The sequence below is a fragment of the Myxine glutinosa genome, chromosome 5, assembly GCF_964187855.1.
Source record: "Myxine glutinosa chromosome 5, kmMyxGlut1.1, whole genome shotgun sequence".
NCBI lineage: Eukaryota > Metazoa > Chordata > Myxini > Myxiniformes > Myxinidae > Myxine > Myxine glutinosa.
In genome coordinates, this window is record NC_136265.1 from 34,985,485 (window position 1) to 35,009,664 (window position 24,180).

At 50.2% G+C, this 24,180-nt stretch overlaps 1 protein-coding gene across 2 annotated transcripts in view; it reads left to right on the top strand.

Moving 5' to 3' along the window:
• Positions 1-424: 424 nt before the first annotated feature.
• Positions 425-24,180, top strand: part of LOC137427711 (voltage-dependent calcium channel gamma-3 subunit-like) — a 59,228-nt gene continuing 35,472 nt past the window's right edge. The window contains exons 1-2 of one of the 2 annotated variants that reach the window (XM_068117395.2): positions 425-1,096; positions 1,312-1,395. In XM_068117395.2, the coding sequence (XP_067973496.2) occupies positions 883-1,096; positions 1,312-1,395 (298 nt within the window). In that variant the 5' untranslated portion in view covers positions 425-882. The remainder of the gene's footprint in view (positions 1,097-1,311; positions 1,396-24,180) is intronic. The other variant, XM_068117396.2, reaches the window with a different exon arrangement.

Genomic DNA, 24,180 nt, shown 5'->3' on the forward strand with positions numbered 1-24,180 from the left:
GTATATATATATATATATATATCAATGCAGAGATGATTATTTTATACAATGATGGTAGTTGCTTTCCCTTCTCTCATTTATCCTTTGAAGAGCAAAGGAAATCAAATGCCTGTCAATGGACCATAATTAATCAATTTATTGCGACCTCGAAACGGGATCGAGAGAGTGGGAAGGAAAGCGAGGGATTCAAACAATGTGATGTGACGATGCGGGAGCTTATTTGAGAATTGTGCTGGAATTGCAGCTCAAGCCCCCATTCATTCCCTCCACTCATTTCATTCCCAATCCACGTAATCCAGGCTCCAGCGTTCGTGTTGATATTGAACTCACGTCTCTCCCACACTCCGCTGGATCTCCATGCCCTCCCTCCCCCCATCTTGCAATCCTGAAGCCCCCTTTTGCGCTTCACCATGGTACCCTAATGCTGCTATTTCTTCATATTACCCTGTATTAGCATGGCTGCCCCCACTCAACCCCCACCATCCTCATTTCCGTCGCCTTTCTCTCTACGCCCTAAGTTCCGCCATTGATCATTCTGGCGGGCTGGGCGTCCCTACCGAGTGGCTCGGTCCGGTTAGCGGGATCGTGGGAAGACAGGGACAGGGAGTTCTGATGGATGGCATTCGTGGTGCTCCCTCCGGGCGCCCGGTCCTCGTCTTGCCCGGGCAGGATCTGAGCATCCACGGCGGCCGATCCCCGCGGTCCAGCTTCAGGGGATACGTGATGCGTGGCTGTCGGGGTTTGGTGAGGGGTAGGGGAATGACCGAGCCTGGCTTGAGCAGGTAGAGAGGTAGTTGGTTGGGGAGAAGGAAGGGCTGGGTCTGGGTGGTGGGGGTCCGGAAGCATATTGCCCGGGCCCGGGATGCTCTTTGAGCGGTCGGCATGGCTATGTGTGACAGTGGGGGAGGCCGCTCCATGCTCACCACCGTGGGCGCCTTCGCTGCTTTCAGCCTCATGACCATCGCCGTGGGTACGGACTACTGGCTGTATGCGCGGGGGGTCTGTAGGCCACGGCAGTACCCGGACAACGAAACCGCCAGGCGTCTTGAGGAGGTGATGACCCATTCCGGCCTTTGGAGAACCTGCTGCCTCGAGGGTAAGACCCCAAGTTCGTTTCCTCCCCACCTCCACAACCATCGGTGTTCTCGTTGTCCGGATGTGTCCATCAAAGGAGCTTGTTTGCCACTTATTATGCGTTGCGGTTTCTCTCTTTGAGAGGGAAAGGGAGAGGACAATTATTTAGTTCCATGAGGTTGATGTGTTGCACTTTCTCGAAACCCCTCCTCAACCTCGTACCTTCACCCTCACCAGGTGCCTTCAAGGGCACTTGCAGGCGGATCGAGCACTTCCCTGAGGAGAACGACTACGATAAAGATACGTCAGAGTACATTCTCCGTAAGTTTTGCAACAACCAATCAGCAATTCACTAAGAATGGTGTTCATAGTTCAACCACGTCTCGAGAATAATGGTCCGCGCAATCACTCTTTAGACCTTGTCCATCCCTCCCATGCTGGCAGCATACACCTTTTCCAGTCCTCCCATGCTGGCAGCACACACCTTTTCCAGTCCTCCCATGCTGGCAGCACACACCTTTTCCAGTCCTCCCATGCTGGCAGCACACACACCTTTCCAGTCCTCACATGCTGGCAGCACACACCTTTTCCAGTCCTCTCATGCTGGCAGCACACACCTTTTCCAGTCCTCCCATGCTGGCAGCACACACCTTTTCCAGTCCTCCCAAGCTGGCAGCACACACACCTTTTCCAGTCCTCCCATGCTGGCAGCACACACCTTTTCCAGTCCTCCCATGCTGGCAGCACACACCTTTTCCAGTCCTCCCATGCTGGCAGCACACACCTTTTCCAGTCCTCCCATGCTGGCAGCACACACCTTTTCCATCCCTTCCAAGCCCAATGCCAAGCCTCACTCCCACCAACCCCTCCGCATCTCTCTTATCTCCCAGAACATCCTCCCCCTTCCCAAACCTCCTCCCTCTTCCCAACCCTCCTCCTTTCTACCTGAGCTTGCAGACATGGTGGGTTTGCAATTGGTTATTTAGTATTTGTGAACAATTTGTATTTCCAAAATTGGATTTGGCCCTCCATGCCCGCAAGAAAAAGATGCACACTGCTTTTCCCCCATTTCAAAGTGGCAAATGGTGTGGTTCAAGAGCTGCCATCGATGAACCTCTTTGTTTCTCTAATATAAAGAGACGTTTAGAGCTCGAGTTGAATCGTGTGTCCTGTTTTGCTACAAAGACAGGCGAAGATAGACAACCTACGAGCGAATAACCAAAACCATAATGTTACACTGACCAATTGTTCACCTTCCTTGTGTAATTGAGTATTTGGAAGAGTTGATTGAGATATTTTTTAAAAAGGCAGGAAGCCCAGAGACCATTTGAGGTAGTGGAGACGAGTCAGTGAAGCGACCCAGGTGCTCGCATAGACCATTTGAGGTAGTGGAGACGAGTCGGTGAAGCGACCCAGGTGCTCGTAGAGACCATTTGAGGTAGTGGAGACGAGTCAGTGAAGCGACCCAGGTGCTCGCATAGACCGTTCGATGTAGTGACCCAGGTGCTCGCAGAGACCGTTCGAGGTAGTGGTGATGAGTCGGTGAAGTGACCCAGATGCTCGCAGAGACCGTTCAAGGTAGTGGAGACGAGACGGTGAAGCGACCCAGGTGCTCACAGAGACCATTTGAGGTAGTGGAGACGAGTCGGTGAAGCAACCCAGGTGCTCGCAGAGACCATTCGAGGTAGTGACACAGGTGCTTGCAGGGACCGTTCGAGGTAGTGGAGATGAGTCGCTGAAGCGACCCAGGTGCTCGCAGAGACCATTCAAGGTAGTGACCCAGGTGCTCGCAGAGACCGTTCGAGGTAGTGGAGATGAGTTGTTGAAGTGACCCAGGTGCTCGCAGAGACCGTTCAAGGTAGTGACACAGGTGCTCGCAGAGACCGTTCGAGGTAGTGGAGATGAGTCGGTGAAGTGACCCAGGTGCTCGCTGTCCATCTGTGCAGAAAACGAACATTAGATGTTTCCCGAAGGCAAATAGAAATGCTTGACAAATAACGCGAATATTGATCTAAGAAATACGTACTGTCTCAAATAATGTTTATTATTATTAGTTGTTGTTGTTTTTTTTGAAGGGGACTACCAATTCCACTCACTGCTGAGCCATGTTGATGAACAGATGACTAGAAGTAATCTTCCCTTTGGATTTTAATAAATTCTCCTTCTGCGTTGGTTGCGGCAGCGATAATATCTCGGAACAGGGAGCGTCTCTTGCTTAATGAATTCCCCCATTTACCAAACAACTGTGTCTATGTTCTTTGAGTTAAAGGGTCTTGGGACATTCTGGGGGCGGTTGGAATGATGCTTCGCAGACAGGGCATTGTGTTGCATCGCAAAGGGCGCCATCCAGCGGATGGACAATAGGCCAGGTAAACCGTCTGCGAGCTTGAATTGGTGGGCATTAGAGAATGCATGGTGCCTTTTACAAAGAGTAGGTTAGATATCGCCGGTACCTTGGACATATTACAAATTCCTGCAACAATCACCTTCAGTGGAATGTCAGGCCTGGTGATCCATTTTTATTGGAATGGCACTCGGTAGAGGGCATACCTCCACCAGGCTGAACAGTTTAGGATTTGTATCCCTCTGATAGGCCGGATCTGGAACTGGAACCGAACCAAAATCTAACTGGCTTGTTCTTGACACCTACCCAACTCATACACTTTTTGAGATATTGTGCAATATATCATATAAAACTCTCCTATCCTGATGCGGATCTTCACCAAAATTGAATCACTTCATCCTTGTCAAACACACAACCTGTCCACCAATTTTAGTCTGAAGCCGTACGTAACCTTTTGAGATATCAGGCTCACAGACAGACAGACAGACAGCCATACAGACAAACAAACAGCCACATAGACAGACAGGGGTGAAAACATAACCTCATGCACCTTCGATGGCGAGGATAATCATTGGTTAAAAACTTTCCACCAACCTTTCTCTCTCACCACAAGAAGGTGGTGAGAGTAAATATACAGTATATATGTATATATATATATTGTTATGGATTCGGGGGTCGGCTCTCCCCTTATCAAAGGGGGTGGGGGGGGGGGGTTAATCCCCTTGTCATTTTAAGCTAGCCGTCCCGAGTCCTGGAAGCTACAACGCTCCTCCCGGTCGGTCTTGGGTAGGGTGATTGGTCAAATTGGGTCCCAAATACCTAATTACCAACACCGACCGCGAGCAGGGAAATAACTCCCGCTCGAACCACGGATAAGATGGAAAGTGCCGAGCGGTTAGCGATCCGCGATCCGAGCTATTAACAAATACTAAACCCGATTCTAAGCGGTTCCGAAATCGTGCCACAGGTACTCAATGGAAAGAAAGGACGGAGGCGATCGGATTAGGGAAAAACCAAGAAATAACAAGGTGAATTTATTTACAATCAAGAAGAAGAGGAAACGAAAGGAATATACAAGGAAGAAGAAGAAGGAGCAGGACACAGGGCAGGCTTACCAATACAGTTTTAACTTAATGACCCCAGACGAACATACACACTCACGCGGGGATTGTAGCGGGTAGGGTGGATGGTCCAGGCAGATGTCCAGGCTCCTCGTCCGGTCCCGACTCGTGCCGTGGTGGTGATGGACAAAGGCAGCAGGCCGGCAGCACGCCGCGTATCGTCGACCACAAGCGGACGTTACATATATTGGGGGGACTGGGATGCGGCGTACGTAATAAACGTATTTCGTGACAAACGCTCTCTCTCTCTCTCCCGATCAATGTTCGTATCAAATAGGGCAGTTCGTATCAAAGGGCAATCAGCGCCGCTCAATAACTCCTCGCGCAGTCCGTGCAAAAAGGAGCCTGCCAAATGAAGTCCCGTAATCACGATGGTCCCCTGCGCAGTCCTTGCGCAGTGCGCGTTCCCCAGCGAGTCCGTAAAAGGGCTTCACGCTCGCGCCTATATAACGCGCTCAAAGATCAATCCGTGCGCTTGGAAACCACGCCCGCCAGCGAGCTCACCTCAGCCCTGGTTGGCTGGTAAGGGCTTACCGGCTCCGCCTTTGACGGTTCGTTGACAAGCCACACCTTGTTCCCGGCGCTCCGCCCCCTTCTTCCTCGAGCTTGACCGCGTGGTTAATGGCGTTTGTTTGAGCAAACTTCAGCTCAACGCAGCGAACGCTGCTGGCAAGCAGAGGTGCGGAATAGAATTGGTAGAGAGAGGTTGGCAAAATGGCCAGAATGGATTGGGACCTCTTCTTATTTAATTGATGCAACGCAGATTCAACTATTGGGAACACGGCCTTATCTGGACACATAATAATGAAATAACTAAAGTTCCTATGGTGGCCTACGTGTTGCATATGGACGAACTAAGGGTGCTACCTTTGACCTTATAACGATGAGAATTATTTACAAGTATTTACACAAGTGAGGGTTCTAAAACCACAACAATATATATATATATATATATATATATATATATATATATATATATATATATATATATATATATATATATATATATATATACACACATATATATATACAGTCACGTGAAAAAGTAAGTACACCCCATGTAAAGTTTTGACTTTTTCAACATAGTTCAAAATACAGCTATTTGATCTTCATTTCAACAATATTGATAGATAAAGGTGATATAATATAACAAATATCATGAAACATTTACATTTTGTAGTCCATTGTATAATTTAAATAAACATAAATGCAAATTTCGCATGTGGAAAAAGTAAGTACACCCTTGGCTCTAATAGGTTGTATTGCCCCCTTTGGCGGAAACAACCTCAAGTAGGCGTTTCTCATAACTGTCTACCAGTCTCTGACATCGACTGGGAGAAATTTTTGCCCACTCCTCCATGCAGAATTCTTTCAGCTGTGTGATGTTTGAGAGGTTTCTTGCATACACAGCTCGTTTAAAATCCCCCCACAACATCTCGATGGGATTTAGATCCGGGCTTTGACTTGGCCATTCCAGAACCCTCCATTTCTTTCTTTTCAGCCATTCCTTGGTGGATTTACTGTTATGTTTAGGGTCATTGTCATGTTGCAAGGTCCACCTTCGGTTGAGCTTCAACTTTCCGACAGATGGCCTCACATTATCCTCAAGCACCCTCTGGTACAATGAAGAATTCATAGTGGATTCTATGATGGTGAGCTGCCCAGGCCCTGATGCAGCAAAGCTGCCCCAAACCATAATATTTCCACCACTATGCTTTACAGTTGGTATCAGGTTATTGTGGTCAAATGCTGTCTTTGGTTTTAGCCAAGCATGTCTTCTGGTACTGTGGCCAAATAGCTCTACCTTTGACTCATCTGTCCAGAGCACATTGTTCCAGAAGTGCTGTTCTTTGCCTAGGTGTTCATTGGCAAACATTAGTCTTGCCCTGATGTTCTTTCTGGACAGCAAAAGTTTCCTCCTGGCACACCTCCCATGTAGATCAAATTTGTGCAGCCTCTTTCTAATGGTAGACTCGTGCACTTTGACATCAACAGTGGCAAGAGCTACCTGTAGGTCCCGTGATGACATTCTGGGATTCTTAGAGACTTCTTTCAGCATCTTTTGGTCTGCTCTCGGGCTGAACTTGCTGGGGCGGCCTGGCCTGAACAAATTGGCAGTTGTTTGGAATCTTCTCCACTTGCAGATGATCTTCCAGACAGTCGAGTGATTGATTTCATATTGTTTGGAGATCTTTTTAAATCCCCTCCCAGACTCGTAGGCATCTATAACCTTCTTTCTGAAGGCCTCAGAGAGCTCTTTTGATCTAGGCATGGTGACGCCGCACACTTCAACAACAAAGAGCAAACCAAACTAAATGTCTGAGGTTTAAATAAGACAGGTTCCTCCAAGATCCTCTCTAACGATGTTCTAATCATTTGCACCTGAGCTGGTGCACCTGATTCTAATTTTAGGTATTTGAAGTAGTGATAAATGTAGGGGTGTACTTACTTTTTCCACATGCGAAACTTGCATTTATATTTATTTAAATTATACAATGGTGTTGGGTGTTGGTGGTGTTGGGCTAGTGGTGTTGGGCTAGTGGCTAGGGTGCCGGCTAAGGATCCTAGGGTCCTGGGTTCGAATCCCGGTCAATCGCTGAATTAACGCCAGGGGGGTTGACTCAGCCTGTCATCCTTCCGAGGTCGGCAAATTGAGTACCAGTTCACTGGTAATTCCCTGCTTGTCGTTAAAGGCGGCAAAAAGGGTTGGCGTCAGGAAGGGCATCCGGCCGTAAAACATTGCTTCAAAAAGGGGACCGAAAAACAACAACAACCACAGTTCCCGAAAAAGGCCAACCCCCGCTTGCGGGGAAAAATGGCCTCTAAAGGTGGTTTTTTATACAATGGACTACAAAATGTAAATGTTTCATGATATTTGTTATATTATATCACCTTTATCTATCAATATTGTTGAAATGAAGATCAAATAGCTGTATGTTGAAATATGCTGAAAAAGTCAAAACTTTACATGGGGTGTACTTACTTTTTCACGTGACTGTATATACACTACATGACCAAAAGTATGTGGACACCCGAACATCACACATCTCATTCCAAAATCATGGGCATTAATATGGAGTTGGTCCCCCCTTTGCTGCTATATCAGCCTCCACTCTTCTGGGAAGGCTTGATGTACTGTCTTTGTCTTTCCCTCGCGGTCCCTATGTGCTGTCTTTGTCTTTCCCTCGCGGTCCCCATGTGCTGTTTTTGTCTTTCCCTCGCGGTCCCTATGTGCTGTCTTTGTCTTTCCCTCGCGGTCCCCATGTGCTGTTTTTGTCTTTCCCTCACGGTCCCCATGTACTGTCTTTCCCTCGCGGTCCCCATGTACTGTCTTTCCCTCGCGGTCCCCATGTACTGTCTTTGTCTTTCCCTCGCGGTCCCCATGTACTGTTTTTGTCTTTCCCTCGCGGTCCCCATGTGCTGTTTTTGTCTTTCCCTCGCGGTCCCCATGTACTGTCTTTCCCTCGCGGTCCCCATGTACTGTCTTTCCCTCGCGGTCCCCATGTACTGTCTTTGTCTTTCCCTCGCGGTCCCCATGTGCTGTTTTTGTCTTTCCCTCGCGGTCCCCATGTACTGTCTTTCCCTCGCGGTCCCCATGTACTGTCTTTCCCTCGCGGTCCCCATGTACTGTCTTTGTCTTTCCCTCGCGGTCCCCATGTGCTGTTTTTGTCTTTCCCTCGCGGTCCCCATGTGCTGTTTTTGTCTTTCCCTCGTGGTCCCCATGTACTGTCTTTCCCTCGCGGTCCCCATGTACTGTCTTTCCCTCGCGGTCCCCATGTACTGTCTTTGTCTTTCCCTCGCGGTCCCTATGTGCTGTCTTTGTCTTTCCCTCGCGGTCCCCATGTGCTGTTTTTGTCTTTCCCTCGCGGTCCCCATGTACTGTCTTTCCCTCGCGGTCCCCATGTACTGTCTTTGTCTTTCCCTCGCGGTCCCTATGTGCTGTCTTTGTCTTTCCCTCGCGGTCCCCATGTGCTGTTTTTGTCTTTCCCTCGCGGTCCCCATGTACTGTCTTTCCCTCGCGGTCCCCATGTACTGTCTTTGTCTTTCCCTCGCGGTTGTCAGCTCTTTCACGAGCCTCGATTCAGTATAGAAAAAAAAAAGAAAAAAAAAAAGGCTTTCCACTGGATGTTGAAACATTGCTGCGAGGATTTGCTTCCATTCAGCCACAAGAGCATTAGTGAGATCAGGCACGGATGTTGGGTGATTAGGCCTGGCTCGCAGTCAGCGTTCCAATTCATCCCAAATGTGTTGGATGGGGTTGAGGTCAGGGTTCTATGCAGGCCAGTCAAGTTCTTCCACATCAATCTCAACAAACCATTTCTGTATGGACCTCGCTTTGTGCACGGGGCATTGTCATGCTGAAACAGAAAAGGGCCTTCCCCAAACTGTTGCCACAAATTTGGAAGCACACAATCGTCTATAATGTCATTGTATGCTGTAGCGTTAAGATTTCCCTTCACTGGAACTAAGGGGGCTAGCCCAAACCATGAAAAACAGCCCCAGACCATTATACCTCCTCCACCAAACTTTACAGTTGGCACGATGCATTCGGGCAGGTAGCGTTCTCCTGGCATCCGCCAAACCCAGATTCATCCGTCGGACTGCCAGATGGTGAAGCATGATTTATCACTCCAGATAACTCGTTTCCACTGCTCCAGAGTCCAATGGCGGCAAGCTTTACACCACTCCAGCCGATGCTTGGCATTGCGCATGATGATCTTAGGCTTGTGTGAGGCTACTCAGTCATGGAAACCCATTTCATGAAGCTCCCGACGAACAGTTGTTGTGCTTATGTTGCTTCCAGAGGCAGTTTGGAGCTTGGTCGTGAGTAATGCAACCAAGGACAGACGATTTATACACGCTACGTGCTTCAGCACTTGTTGGTCCAGTTATGTGAGCTTGTATGGCCTACCACTTCACGACTGAGCTGTTGTTGCTCTTAGACGTTTCCACTTCACAATAACAGCACTTACAGTTGACTGGGGCAGCTCTAGCAGGGCATAAATTTGACGAATTGACATGTTGGAAAAGGTGACATCCTATGACGGTGCCACGTTGAAAGTCACTGAGCTCTTCAGTACGGCCCATTCTACTGCCTATGTTTGTCTATGGAGATTGCATGGCTGTGTGCTTGATTATATATACCTGTCAACAATGGGAGTGGCTGAAATAGTCAAATCCACGAATTAGAAGGGGTGTCCGCATACTTTTTGGTCATGTAGTGTATATATAAATATACACTACCAGTCAAAAGTTTAGGTCCACCAAACATTTTAAAATATTTTACTGTTTAATGTGCAAAATGAACATAAGATGTATGAATGAATGAATGATTGTTTTAAGGCCATTTTTCTCTGTTAGAATGGGGGTTAGCCTTGCGGGCCCCATGACAATCATGCTTCCCTGTTTGAGGCAATGGTTTTTTTTTTTCATGGCCGGATGCCCTGCTTGACGCCAACCCTTAGTCGCCTCTTTCGACACACAGGGATACGGTGTACCTATTCTAAATCGGGGTACACACCGGGATCATTCATCCCAGCAAGCTGGTACTCAATTTGCCGACCTCGGAAGGATGTCAGGCTGAGTCAACCCCCCTGGCGTTAATTCAGCGATCGACCGGGATTTGAACTCATGATCCTAGGATCCCAAGCCAGCACCATAACCGCTAAGCCAACACCAGGCTTTGCAAAAAAGCCAAGAAAAGAAGGCCAATCCTTGAGACAAATTGCAAAAAAATTACAAGTGTCATTAAATGCAGTTGCTTGTGCTATTAAACGACATAACAAAACTGGTAAAAATGCAGACAGAAAACGTTCTGGTCGACCAAGAATCACAACAGAATTGCAGGCAAGTAATCCGAGCCACCAGTCTGTGCAACAGACGTCTTACAGCACCGGATATTCGAGCCCAGCTAAACAGCTCCAGCATTGCAACTGTTTCAATGGCCTCCTCTTCTTAAAGTTAGAATTGCCTGTCTTTTTTCTGGCATTAGCTGAGCTTTGGCACCCATGTTCATGCAATCTGAATCACAAAACCACTCATTAGATTGTATGGATGGCGTTTCTGTCAACATTTTTTGCACCGCCTGGCAATAATAAACATTGCATGTGATGAACAAACTCGAAGCACAAACATGAATATATATATATATATATATATATACAGTCATCCCTCGTTTATCACGGGGGTTACGTTCCAGAACCCCCCGTGATAGGTGAAAATCCGCGAAGTAGAAACCATATATTAATTTTATTATTTTTATATATTTTAAGCCTTTAAAAACCCTTCCCATACTCTTATAAACCTTTCCCACGCTCTTATAAACCCTTTCTACACTCTTAAACACACTTTTGAGACCCATCCTTACGTATTAGAAAAATATTTGTACGTGTATATATATAGCTGTACAGTATATTTGAAAATACTGTAATAGATACTGGGTAAGTACTGTATATCAATAATAGTTTTTACTGTACTGCACAGCAAAGAAGAGCATTACAGCTCTTCTGAAGGCGCCACTTCAGCAGGCGCCTCGTCAGGTGGTGCAGTATCTTCGTCGTCGTCCGGAACTTCTTTTCGTGCTGAAGACGTATGCATGTCTTCTTTCTTTTTTCGGGTGAGGAACATAGTGATGGGCAGTTGCTGGCGCTGCCTTTTCTTCTGGGCGAGGAGGTTTTTATAGACTTCAATGCCTCCGTCGATTACATTTCTGAACTTCAACGAACGAATCATCTGGGGGTCCCATTCTTCAGCCCTTTCCTTAAGTTATTTTGCCATTCTCACTAGGGTTGCGAGGCGTTCCAGTGATAGGCCTTCTTCTTCTTCATCCCCTGGACCCTCTTCTTCTTCCTCACTTGCTGACTTCGTCATCTCCGCCAGGTCTTCGTCCGTTAACGGATCTGAGTGGGTCTCGAGCAGCTCCTCAACGTCATCGGGAGTCATATCGTTGAAGCCATCTCCTCCTAGTAATTTTGCCAGCTTCACTGCCTTATCTACTGCAGAGTGGTGGACTTCGTCAGGAGAGAAACCCTTGTACAGTACACGTAATCGTGGACTACTTCTGGCCACAATTTTTTCCAGCAGGCATTCAAAGTTTCTGTCTTCATCTCCTTTATGGCCATCTGAATATTTTGCAGACACGTTGCAATGGTGTACTCACGCCAGTACGCCTTCAGCGAGAAGTTTTCGTCCGAGTCCATAGCCTCGACCAGGGTGTTTCGCATATAAAGTGCCTTAAATGCGCGAATGACGCCTTGATCCATGGGCTGTATCAGCGATGTGGTGTTTGGCGGTAAGAACTCTATTTGTATGCCATCATACGACAGGTCGAGCGCGTGACCTCCTGCAAAATCTAAAAAAAAAAAAATACCTATAGGCCGCAGAATCCCGCAATATAATGAAAAATCCGATATATAATTTTACATATACTAGCGAGAAAAACCCGCGATGTACCGAAGCCGCGAAAAGTGAAGCGCGATATAGCGAGGGATGACTGTATATATATATATCGGATCTCCCGAAGCCCGTTCCCATTACAAAGGGGGGATTAAACCCCTTTTTCCCCCTGGGTCTTCGTGTCCACGAGGCCGAATCGCCACTTCCGGAGCAAGCGTGAAAAAGGGTATCGGGTCAACGTCGCGCGTACCTTTAACCCACGCTGCCACGAAAGCGTGGACCGAACCTCGCATAAGCCATGCTTAATCGAGTACGCCCGAGCGGTATGCGTATCACGTGACTCGTGCCGTTACTTTTATTGAACCCGATTCGAGCGGTTCTAGTCGTACCATGCGAGGCCAATGAATGGAAGGGACGGGAATGGTCAAATAAGAGGAATAACACAATTTATTATTATTTACAATGATTCGCAGAGACACAGAGCAGGCACTTAATCAATGTTAACTTATCCCCAGACACAGGGCCCACTCACGCACACGGGGAGAAGAAGAGAAGAAGTTCGCGCACCAAACGCGCTTTGCCGTCAGTCGCTCCGGGGCAGCTCACCCGGCGTGGCTCTCTGGCGGTCACGGCACGTATGCAGGAGAAGGCAGGCAGGAGGAAATCGCGCGTCTGTGGCCCGGCACGGGTCGTCTTCTCGAACACGTGATTAATACAGAGCAGAGCGCAGGGCACGGGGCACGGGGCAAGTTCGTGTACAATCTCGATAACCGGCAATGCAATTGACTCGTTCTCTTGCGCGTTCTCTCTCTCTGACTCAATCAATGCCTCGAAATCCAACTCACTCTCACAGGGGCTCCGACTCAACTCAACTCAACTCAACTCAACTTATCTCTGAACTCAGGCGAACTCCGAACTCTCAACTCACTCTCACAGGGGCTCTGACTCAACTCAACTGAGAACTCCAACTCATGGGCTGCGCGACTCTCAACTCATCTCAGAACTGAGGTGGGGGGCTCGGAGCAGGGTTTTATGGCTCCGCCCCGGCCTTACTCGAATGTTCCAAGCCCCACCTCTCATCGCCGTCGTTAGCCACTCCCCTCGAGCCCTGATTGGCGGCTCATTGCTTCCCGGCCACTCCTCCTGCAGCTCCTCCCTTCGGCCTCGCTAGACTTGTTGAAGGCCTACCACGTGGGATTCCAGCGCCAAAGGACCGCCCAACTCACGGGCCTGCTCAACGCAAAATTAACACAGGAAAGGACTACGCTTACATCCACTAAGAAATAACTGAACTATCGTGAGGCTTCATGTTGTGGTGCGTCTACCTACGAGGGGATTATCCTTTATTCCAAAACCGTAACAATATACGTATATATATCTGTGCAGTGTCTGTGTTGTGTTGTTGTGTTGTCTTGTCTTGTCTTGTCTTGTCACTGAACTACTTTCTCAAACTTTTGTGAAATCGTACCAAACTTCTGGTATGCACATATCTCTCCCGTCGGTATGTCCTAAGGGTATTTTTTTTGAAAAAATTTCCCAATTTGTTTTTTTGGGAATTTTTTTGGGAGATTTTTTTTTTCAACTTCAATTGTTTATAAAATGTGATATCACGTATATTACAAATACATTTGTGCAAAATAATTGTTTGAATTATGATTGGTTTAAACCATGACAAAACGGCAACTCGGGTACAGTCATTTATCTATATATCTACAGTCTACCCATCTGGGCAGTCTGTGTTGTCATTTAACGACTCCCACAAAATTTTGTTTCCGTGGTTGTGAAGTGTTTTTAATGACGTTGTGGTGGTTTTGAATCACGTGGTGGTGAGGTATTTTGAATTATGTGGTGGTGAGGTGTTTTTAAATGCCGTGGTGGTGAAGTGTTTTTAAATCACATGGTGGTGAGGTGTTTTGAATTATGTGGTGGTGAGGTGTTTTGAATTATGTGGTGGTGAGGTGTTTTGAATTAGGTTGGTGATGAGGTGTTTTGAATTAGGTTGGTGATGAGGTGTTTTGAATTACGTGGAGGTGAGGTGTTTTTAAATGACGTGGTGGTGAGGTGCTTTTAATTTCGTGGTTGTGAGGTGTTTTTAATTTCGTGGCTGTGAGGTGTTTTTATTACGTGTTTTATGGCTGTGAGGTGTTTTCAATTTCGTGGTGGTGAAGTGTTTTTATTACGTGTTTTATGGCTGTGAGGTGTTTTGAATTACTTGGTGGTGAGGTGTTTTGAATTACGTGGTGGTGAGGGGTAATCGTCCCAAACTTCCAGTCTGCACCTACCCCTCCCCTAGGTATGTGCTGAGGGGTTCTTTCTTGAAAAAAAAAACATTCAACCTAAATCTTCAACCTAAATTGCCTATAAAAATGTAATATCACAAACACAACAAATACATTTGTGCAAAATAATTGTTTGTATTATGATTGGTGTAAATCATGACAACACTTAGGTACAGTCATTATCCCCAGCTAAAATAAGCCCGTTCCTTAGTAACGACGCTTGGTGAGGCGAGCGCAGCGAGCCGAGCCATGCTAGTGTATGTATGTATATATATATATATATATATATATATATATATATATATATATATATATATATTGTTACAGACGCGGTGGTGGATGTTATTTACCGAGCGGTTTGGTATGACCACGTCTGCACAAGTTACCCGATTATACCCGAACGTTGACTAATCGCGCTATGCTAAATCAATGAAGGAAAAGACACACGGCTGGGATTCAAATGACACGACACCAGGGATACGGTTCTCAAGACCTCCGGAGGAGATTATATTAGGGCGGAAGGTCAGATTACAGGGATGAGAGGTACAGCATAGTAAGATAGGCACTTAATTACGGTCTTATATTAACCCCAACAGACGACAGATAAACGGGACAAAAGGCTGACTCACACGGGGATTGATGGCAAGGAAAGGCAGGCAGTCGATGGCTCAAGGTGCACTCTTGGCTCAAGGCAGAATCGACCCGGTTCGGTCCGGTCCAAAGATGCGGGGAGGTCGCAGCGCTCGGAGGTAGTGACTTGCTCTTCTTCAAGCTGGGGGCGCATCTGACGTCACGTCCGGTACGTCGCTGCGTATATCCGGCGGGGAGTGACACGCCCTCGGCTCGTTAGCTCCGCCTCGTGGAATCGGCACGTTGCTTCTCATTGGGTGCGTGCGGGGGGTTTACCAGGCTCCGCCCTTGACGAGGAGCTGACAGCCAGCCCCTTCGTGGTAACCCCGTGGAGCGCATGGTCATGGCGGCTAACCGAGCTGGTGGGAGGACGCACACTCCCCCCGCGCGCCGTGGTTGTAGTTGTTGTTGTAGCTGTAGTTGTTGTTGTTGTTGTTGTTTGGGGAAGAAGATGGAAGGAGGTATGGGAAGGTCCTAAACTCACTACTGGTGCCATATAATCACATTCTGGTGCAACGAAGAGTCAGAATTAATGGAAAGGAGTCCTTAACTGACATAGACTAAGAATAACTAGCAAGATGTCCGAAAGTTGTCTACGTGAGATGCGGTGGACCTGGGCACGACATTTAATGGGGGGAAAAGGGGAAGGTCGGTTCTACAGAGTGTTGTTTACAGACAATGGGACTAGGGAATGGGGGATTGGGGATAGTTGGGGAGTATTGGGGAAATAGGGGAATATTTACAAGCGGATATGGAGGCCAAATTCCATATTCGCAACACTGCACCCTTCTCTACCCTCGGGGCGTCCCGACCCGATAAATTTTTACCTACTTTAGTGTGGCACGCAATGTAGTTCCCTCTACTATTAACTCTACCCTGAGTGCGACAGTTTTACAGATATTCACAAATGAGTAAATATGTCCCCCTGCGACGTTGCACCCTTCTCCTCACAGAAACACACCCACAGGATAACCGAATCCGGAAAGAATCCTCAAACTAAACATACAGCCGGTAGGGAGCATTATTTACACAAGACTACCTGATATTTACACTACGATCCAGGACCTGTTTTTGGAGGAACACATGCAGATGTTATGCATAGAGAGAGCACGCATGCCAGCATCGATACACCAACCCACGAGTGCTCTGTGGCCTACGGCCTTTAATAATGTGCAGAGCACCCCTTCCAAGCATCAAGCACCACCCCATCACACAGTGAGCACCATCCGGTGCACCAATAAAGTGTTTATGAATCATTGTGTGGTGTCGCAGCCGGCCGATGTTCTGCCGCTGGTCTTGCCTTCGTGTGGTGCACTTGGCCTTCTTGCCTCTTTCAAAAAAATAAAGAAAGGCGCCAACCGCGTCCATTTCTATATTGTGGCCTTCAGTGGTGTCAACTAAAAGTGGTTCACCTGCATGGCATAGGTGCCACGTTGACCCATAGGTCCATCCACGGGTGGTGCTTGGCCGCAAAAGAACTGCGGTCCATGGTGGGTGGCCACAAACATTGCGGTCCATATGGTGTATCGATCCAGGCAGCAAACAGCGAAAGTGCAGGCCCACAACTGCGAATCCAGCACCTCTCTCTCCTCTCTCTCTACCCCAAAGCCAGATCCTCGGAGGTGGGAGACAAAAGAAGCAGACAAGTGAGTAAGGTGGTAAGGGCGCAAAAGTGCACGCAATACAAGATGATGCACACTGGGGGCACATGGGAACCAGGTGAGACAGGTACGTTCCTATCGTACGCCCCCCCCCCCACCAGGTAACCTACATGGCCCCTCCCTTACCCCTTACTGTATCCACACAACACAACACTACCCATAAACATCTACTTTACAAATCAACAAACATCCCTACTGTCTTCCCCGTTCCTCCCATAAACCAAATTCGTCTTCTCTCCCTCCTAACCAATCAAATTTGCCATTTTCAACTCTCATCAAAATTTGCCATCTCCAACTCAACATCATAATTTGCTATCACCAATTCATCATCAGTCCCTCCTAGGGAGGGAGAGATGGAATCACCCCAATGTCTCATCCACGTCGTGATGCGTCTCACCAATCCACACAGCAATTTCATTTCCTGCAACAAAACAAAGAAAACACAGGTGTGGAGTCATCATCATCACCACAGGTAAGTGGCTGCGTATGGTGCGACAGGTTCATCAATCCTAACTATTTCCTAAATGACTTTAACAACTTTACACTACCCGGGGTCTTTCTCCGGCCAAACCATTGGCCCTCTTACACTATGGGTTCTAAAAACCAATTCCCATTGGCCAAACTGTGGTGCTTTTCAATTTGGGGTCTCACTCCCCCGATTCATCTCCCGGTGCCCTCGCACAATTTCCGGGCTGTGGCGTGTACCTCTCCCAGCGGGTCTACCCACCTGCACACCTCCGCCACTGCAGTTGCCTCCGAGCTTACCTGCTCCCTGCCCTAACCTAACTACCTGGGGAAGGCCCTCTGGCACTCTCCCCACTCGGTGCCCTCTCTGGCACTGGGCTACCCGGGTCCGTCCTCCGGATCCTCGGGCCCCACTGACACTAACGGCTCCCAGAGCCCACCTGCGGCCTCACCTGGCCGACATCCTCACAGTGGTGGAGTGCCCAACCAACTACACGCACTAACAGGCTACACGCCCAGCCATTTCCACAACACTAATGCACCCATCCACAACACCATTCTGCAACCGCACCACAAATGCCAATATCCAACCACAATTTACCTATACCCTCTACCTAACACTTACACTACCCGCCCCGGGTATCCGTGAAAGGGGTCCACTCTTCCCCCATCCACACCTTCGCACCATGCACACCACTCCGTACCACTTACTCCAACTCTCTCCACACACCTGTACTTGCACACCTGTGCTCTCACACCTGGTGCCACCTGCACCCTTCTCTCCCCAAGCGCATTCGCGCTGATCCACACACTCACTACTCACACACTGCTCCACACACCTGCCCAGTTGCACACCTGTGCAATCACACCTGTTCAATTCTCACACACACGGCATCATCTCAGCTAACTACTCCCTTCTGAAACTTGCGCTTCCCAGTCGTCCCTTTAAACTATTGCGCTCCCACGTCATTATCATCCACACTAATCTACCTGCGTCCCCACTACAGGTATCAGTCACTAACTAAACTTAACGTTACCTAATGTCATCTTCTAGGGCCCTATCAATATAACCTAACCCACCCGGGCTAGTTTTCACTGCCATACACCCCATAATCTATTGCTCCTTTGCCCCCATATGGGAAGGGGGGCAAGGATGCCACCCTTACCCACCGGGCCTATCGCTCCTCAATCCCCCAGTCCTCTGGCACTAATAAGCCCCCCTTATTCAGAGGTACTGGGTCCCGCCTCGGCATCTAAAGCCGAGGCAATCCACGGGGGCGCCTGCTCGCCGGTGTAAGGTCTTATCCGGTCGGCGTGGACGATCCGAGGGAGGGCTCGTGGTCCCATTTTGATCTTAATGACCACGTCACAGATTTGCGACAGGACGACTCCTGGGCCTTGCCAGGGGGAGGTGAGCTTTGGGCACCTTCCCTTCCGCCTCCGGGGATTAAAGAACCAAATCTTCATCCCCGGAGCGTATTGACTCCCCTGGCTCCGGTCGTCGTACCTGCGCTTCATCTTCTCCCCCGCCAGATGGAGTTGGCGGCGGGCGAAGGCATGGACTAGCTCCATGCCTTCCTCTAGGTGACGTGCGTACCCCTCCCTCGGCGGGTTAACCACTGTGTCTGGCACGGGACCGCACAGCAAGTCGGCGGGAGCCCGTAACTCCCGCCCATACATAAGCAACGCTGGACTGCATGCGGTGGCCCCGTGCTGGCTGGTTCGGTAGGCCATAAGCAAATAAGGGAGATGTTCGTCCCAGTCATCCTGACGGGTGGCGGTGAACAGTGCCAGTTGTTGGATTAAAGTTCGGTTGAATCTTTCCACCATCCCGTCAGATTGAGGTCTTAAAGGTGTTGTTCTGGTTTTCCGAATTGACAGGAGACTGCACACATCTTTTAGCAATTTGCTCTCAAAATTTCGTCCCTGGTCGGTGTGCAACTCCTGTGGAATCCCATGCCGGCACACAAATCCTTCCACGAAGGCCTGCGCTACCACCCCTGCTTCTTGGTTGGGGAGGGCGTAGGCCTCCGGCCACTTGGTGAAGTAGTCCATCACAACGAGGATGTACTTATTACCTAGGCGGGTGCGGGGTAGTGGGCCTAGGATATCCATGGCCACCCGCTCTAGGGGGGCCCCCACCTGGTGTAATTGAAGGGGGGCCCTCATCCTCCGTGCTGGTCCCTTTTTGGCAGTACAGGCGTCGCATCTCCGACACCAGTCCTGTATGTCGCGCCCCATATTCACCCAATAAAACCTCCGGCGTACCCGCGATGTTGTCTTTGTCCTGCCCAAATGGCCGCCGGGGCGGGTACCATGCACCTGTTGCAATATATCGGTCTTAAATTTGTTTGGGACTACCACCAGCCAGGAAGTTCTATCAGAGGGAACCTCCACCCACTTGCGATACAAGATGTTGCCTTTCAATTCCAGAGTTTTCCACTGAGCCCAATATGCCTTTGTTTGCGCCCCGAGGGGGGTGACCTCTTCCCCCTTTGGTCTTTGCCCCAATTTGACCCATTGGAACACCGGCCCCAGAACAGGATCCTCCTGCTGGGCCGTGCTCCAAGCCAACTCTCCAAATTCTTCGTCCGCGGTTAGTGGCAAAATTGGCCCTCTCACCCGGGTTGCCCGGACAACGAGGATCGGGTCCGAATCGCCCAATTGTTCCCTCTCCTCGTGTCTCGCACAAAATTTGCAGTTTTCCCCCAGACAAGGACGTCGAGAGAGTGCGTCCGCATTACCATGGGCCTTCCCGGCCCTATGGGCCACATCAAAATCGTACTGCTGCAACTTTTCCAACCACCTTGCAATTTGGCCCTCCGGTTCCTTGAACCGAAGGAGCCATTGCAAGGAGGAATGGTCAGTTCTAACCAAAAATTTCCGCCCGTACAGGTACGGGTGGAAATGGTTCATGGCAGCCAGCATGGCCAATAACTCTTTGCGAGTGACGCAATAATTTCGCTCGGGCCTACTTAAGGCCCGACTATAATAACCAATCACTCTCTCCACGCCCTCCTGTGTCTGAGACAAAACTGCGCCCAATCCTTCCTGGCTCGCATCCGTGTCCAGGGTAAATGCCCCGTTGCTAGTGGGGTAAGCTAGAAGGGGTGCGGATGTTAGACACCCCTTCAATTTTTGGAAGGCCTCGTGGCACTCCCGTGTCCAATTAAATCGCGTCCCCTTCTCCGTAAGCCGGTGGAGGGGACGGGCCAACTCCGCAAATTTCGCCACAAAGCGCCGGTAGTAGGAGCAGAGTCCCAAAAATCCCCGCACCTCCTTGATGGTACGTGGTGCGGGCCACTCCTCTACCGCTTTAATTTTGTCTGGGTCCGTTTTTACCCCCTCGCGGCCGATCACGTGACCTAGATAGGCCACCTCTCTTGCAAACAAAGTGCACTTACTCGGGTTCAGCTTCAACCCTGCCTGTCTGAGGCACCCGAACACCTGGTCCAAATTAGCTACTGCCTGGGGGAACGTTTGGGCATGTACCAGGACGTCATCCAGGTACACCAGGCATGACTGCCATGGCATGCCGCCTAGTACATGCTCCATCAATCTTTCAAAGGTGGCGGGGGCGTTACACAAACCAAACGGCATCACAGTAAACTGATACAGTCCCTTACCTGTGGAAAATGCCGTTTTCTCCTTCCCTGCCCTATCCATCTCCACCTGCCAATACCCACTCTTGAGGTCCAAAGTTGTGAACCAATTTGAGCCCGCAACGGCATCGAGGGTGTCATCAATCCTTGGCAGGGGATATGAGTCCTTGAGTGTCACGTTGTTTAGCTGGCGATAGTCCACGCAGAACCGCGTGGTCCCATCCTTCTTTTTGACCAGCACAACAGGTGACATCCAAGGACTTCCCGAGGGCTCGATCACACCTGCGTCGAGCATTTTTTCAACCTGCTCGTCAGCTTCCGCCCTCTTGCTCCAAGGGAGCCGTCGGGCGGCCTGACGAATAGGCCGGGCCTCACCGGTGTGGATCTGATGTTTCACCAGGCCCGTACGTCCAATATCCTCGGTGGACAGGGAGAAGAGGTCCAAATGGGACCCAACCAGTTTGTGCAAGGCCTCCCTCTGGGTACCTCCCAACTCTACGCTACTACGATTTACCATCTCGCAAATGGGATCGGGCCAATTCCTACTTGTTATTGAAGGCTCCCCCCGGGGTCGGCTCGGCTGGACGTTCTCGCCCCTCACTGTCGCGACTTCCTCAACTGGGGTGCAGCCAGCTACCCTCGTGCCCCTTACTATAGTGCGTGGTTCTGTACTCATATTTATTACTCGGACGGCCACTACCGGTCCGTCCGTTTTTACAAGGGTGCGGCCCACGATTAAACCCGGTATGGACTGCGCTGCCACCGGTTCGACCAGGCCGCAGGACTCCTGCCATGTTGGGCGAGCTGCCCACCGGGCCGGCACTATCGCCTCGGCCCTTGGGGGGATGGTCACGGCCTCGGAAGCCTCCAGCTCCGCTCTCTCGGCCGTGCTCACTCCCCCTAACGGCAGCTCTTCTACTTCCACCTGCAGGATCCCCCGGCACAAGTCGATTTTACAGCCGCTGGCAGTCAACAGGTCCAACCCTATTAAACATGGGTCGCACACCTCCGCCACCCAAACATCTATCTCCCTCCTTACCGACCCTAACTTGAGGGTCACAGAACCACGCCCTATGATCGGGGCCGTTACCCCGGTAGCAAGCTGCAAACTATAATTTTGCAGGCGCTGGATCTTATCCCAGCCACCTGCGCTCGAATCAAGGACCACAGGGCTGATGATAGTGGCGCTAGCTCCTGTGTCCACTACGGCGTCTACCCCCACGCCGGCAATTTTGCATCTAATTGTCAGGCTACCGGTTCCAATTTGGCCACAATAAATGACCTGTCGCGTCAATGAGGGCTCTCCTCCATCCTCTGCTGCCGAACACCGCCCTACGTGCCCGACACCTTCTAGTTTCCCGGGGTCTGGCGGGGGGGTGTCTGGGGTCGGCTAACCCGCTCCCCCCTGGGCGGAGTTGAGGACCTCAACTGCCGGGGATCATCCCGGCGCGCGGCTCGACAATGCCGCGCCAGGTGACCCAGACGGTTGCAGGTATAGCACCTCACCTGATAAGGTGCTTGCCTCCGGAATTCCAAATTTCCCCCCCTGTAGGTCCGAATTGGATTACCCGCTCGTGGTCCACCGCGGGCCACCTCCGGGGCCGCCTGCCATGGTCCAGGTCCCGCCAGGCGCTGGTCCACCAGCCTCCGGACCATGCCCGCCAGGTCAGGACCCACGTCGGGGGCGGGCCCCCTAAGGGGTCCGCCCTCCATCGGGGGTCCCACCTGGCGGACCGCCATTGCGAGACGCTCGCCCCCCCGGGCCAGGGGCCTCGCTGCTTCCCAACGGGCCGCAGCGTCAGCCGCCTGGCTCAGAGTCTGCGGGCGCCACATGGCGAGCTGTTGCCGGAGCTCAATATCCGGGAGGGCCTGGATAAAATGGTCCAGCGCCAGGCTTTCCCGGGAATCCGCTGCCATGCTAGCATGTGCGATCCCCACTGCGCGGCGAATGTCGTGGGCAAGTTCCCCGATGGCTTCCTGGGGCTTGCGCTTTCGCAGCGCGAGCTGAGCTTTAACAAGCTCGCTCTGCTGTTCTATGCCAAATCGATTAATTAGGGCGTCGCGGAGGGCTGGCAGGGTGAGAGCACCCGCTGGTAATGCCGTCAGCACCTCCGCCGCCGCGCCGCGCAATGCGGCCACCAGGTGTACTCCACCTTCGTCCTCACCCCAACCGTTACCCTTACACACACAGTCGAACTGCGCCAGGTACGCGCGTAGATCACTCTTGCCGTCATACGGCGCGAGTGGGACCTTGTGGGACCACCTCGTATGCGAGTCGTTGCCCGCCGGCCGGACCCCGTGCGTCGCCCCTTGCGGGGTCAGCGCGGGGCCGAACCGGCCGGGCCCCCACAGTACATTACCCCCAAGGGGCTCTCGTGCCTCCCCGGTCCCTCCAACAACTACCCCTGTTGGTGTCGATGCATGGGTCACACCTCCGCAACCCGCTACCCATTCCATACCACCACAACCTTGCTCACCCACACCTCGCACCTCTCGTTCCATACCCTCCGGACCAGCCATACACCTCACTCGTGGCCTCTCACGAACATCCGGGTCTATCTCGACCCCCAAGCTTATTAAATCACCTGGCGCATCATACGCCCGACCATATTGGTCACCACTTACACCGGGTCCTCTTTCTCTTCGCTTCTCCTCCATCACCTGCGAATCCCTCATCCGGTTAATGAGCACATCATCACGATCCGAACACAGACTTTGGACCAATTATTTTACTTCCTCCTTTATCTCTTTCTTATCCTCTCTCCGTCGCTTCTTAATTTCGCTCATCCCTTCTTCCACTTCTTCTAATTTCTGCTTCACCTCCTTCATCTCTTCGTTCGCCCCTTTAAGTTCTTCCTCTAACTCCACTTTATTTTTTTCTATGTGCTCCCGCACCTCCCGTTCTTTAACCTCCATCACCTCTACCACCTTGTCCATTTTCCTCGTCAGGTCCTCATGTACCGTCTGACACTCTTTTTTAATTACCCCTACGTCCTTTTTCATCTCCTTCTGTGTCGATTTTAAACCCTCTATTACCGCTGTGTTCTTCTTTACCTGGTCCCCCAACTCCTTTTGTCCCACTGTCAGTTGTTCTACTCCCAGCGTCAACTCCTCTATACCACCTTGCAATTTTACAGTCCCCTTTCTCACCTCCTTCTCCATGCGCTCCTTACAGTGCCTCACCTCCTCGCGCACTCCTCCGACCTCCTCACTCACTCCTCTTCTGATCTCCTCTCCCATCACTTGCATCTCCTGCCCAGATGCCACCCTCATCTGCTCCATTTCCTCCCTGTGAGCATCCAGTTTGGTTTCTACCCCCATTCTGACCCCCTCTATCTGCTGCCCCATTTGTTTAACTTCCCTTTCCGCTTGGTCCCTCATGTCCCTCAATTTGCCTTCCATGGTGTTTTCTAACCCCTCTAACCCTTTTTGCATCCCTTCCATTTGATTCTCTTGAGCGGCCATTCTGTTTTCTACCCCCATTAACCCATTTTTCACCTCTTTTATCCCGTTGTCTAACCCCTCAAATTTGTCGTCTAACTTCCCAAATTTCTTGTCTAATCCCTTAAAATTATTGTCTAACCCCTCAAATTTGTTTCCTAATCCCTC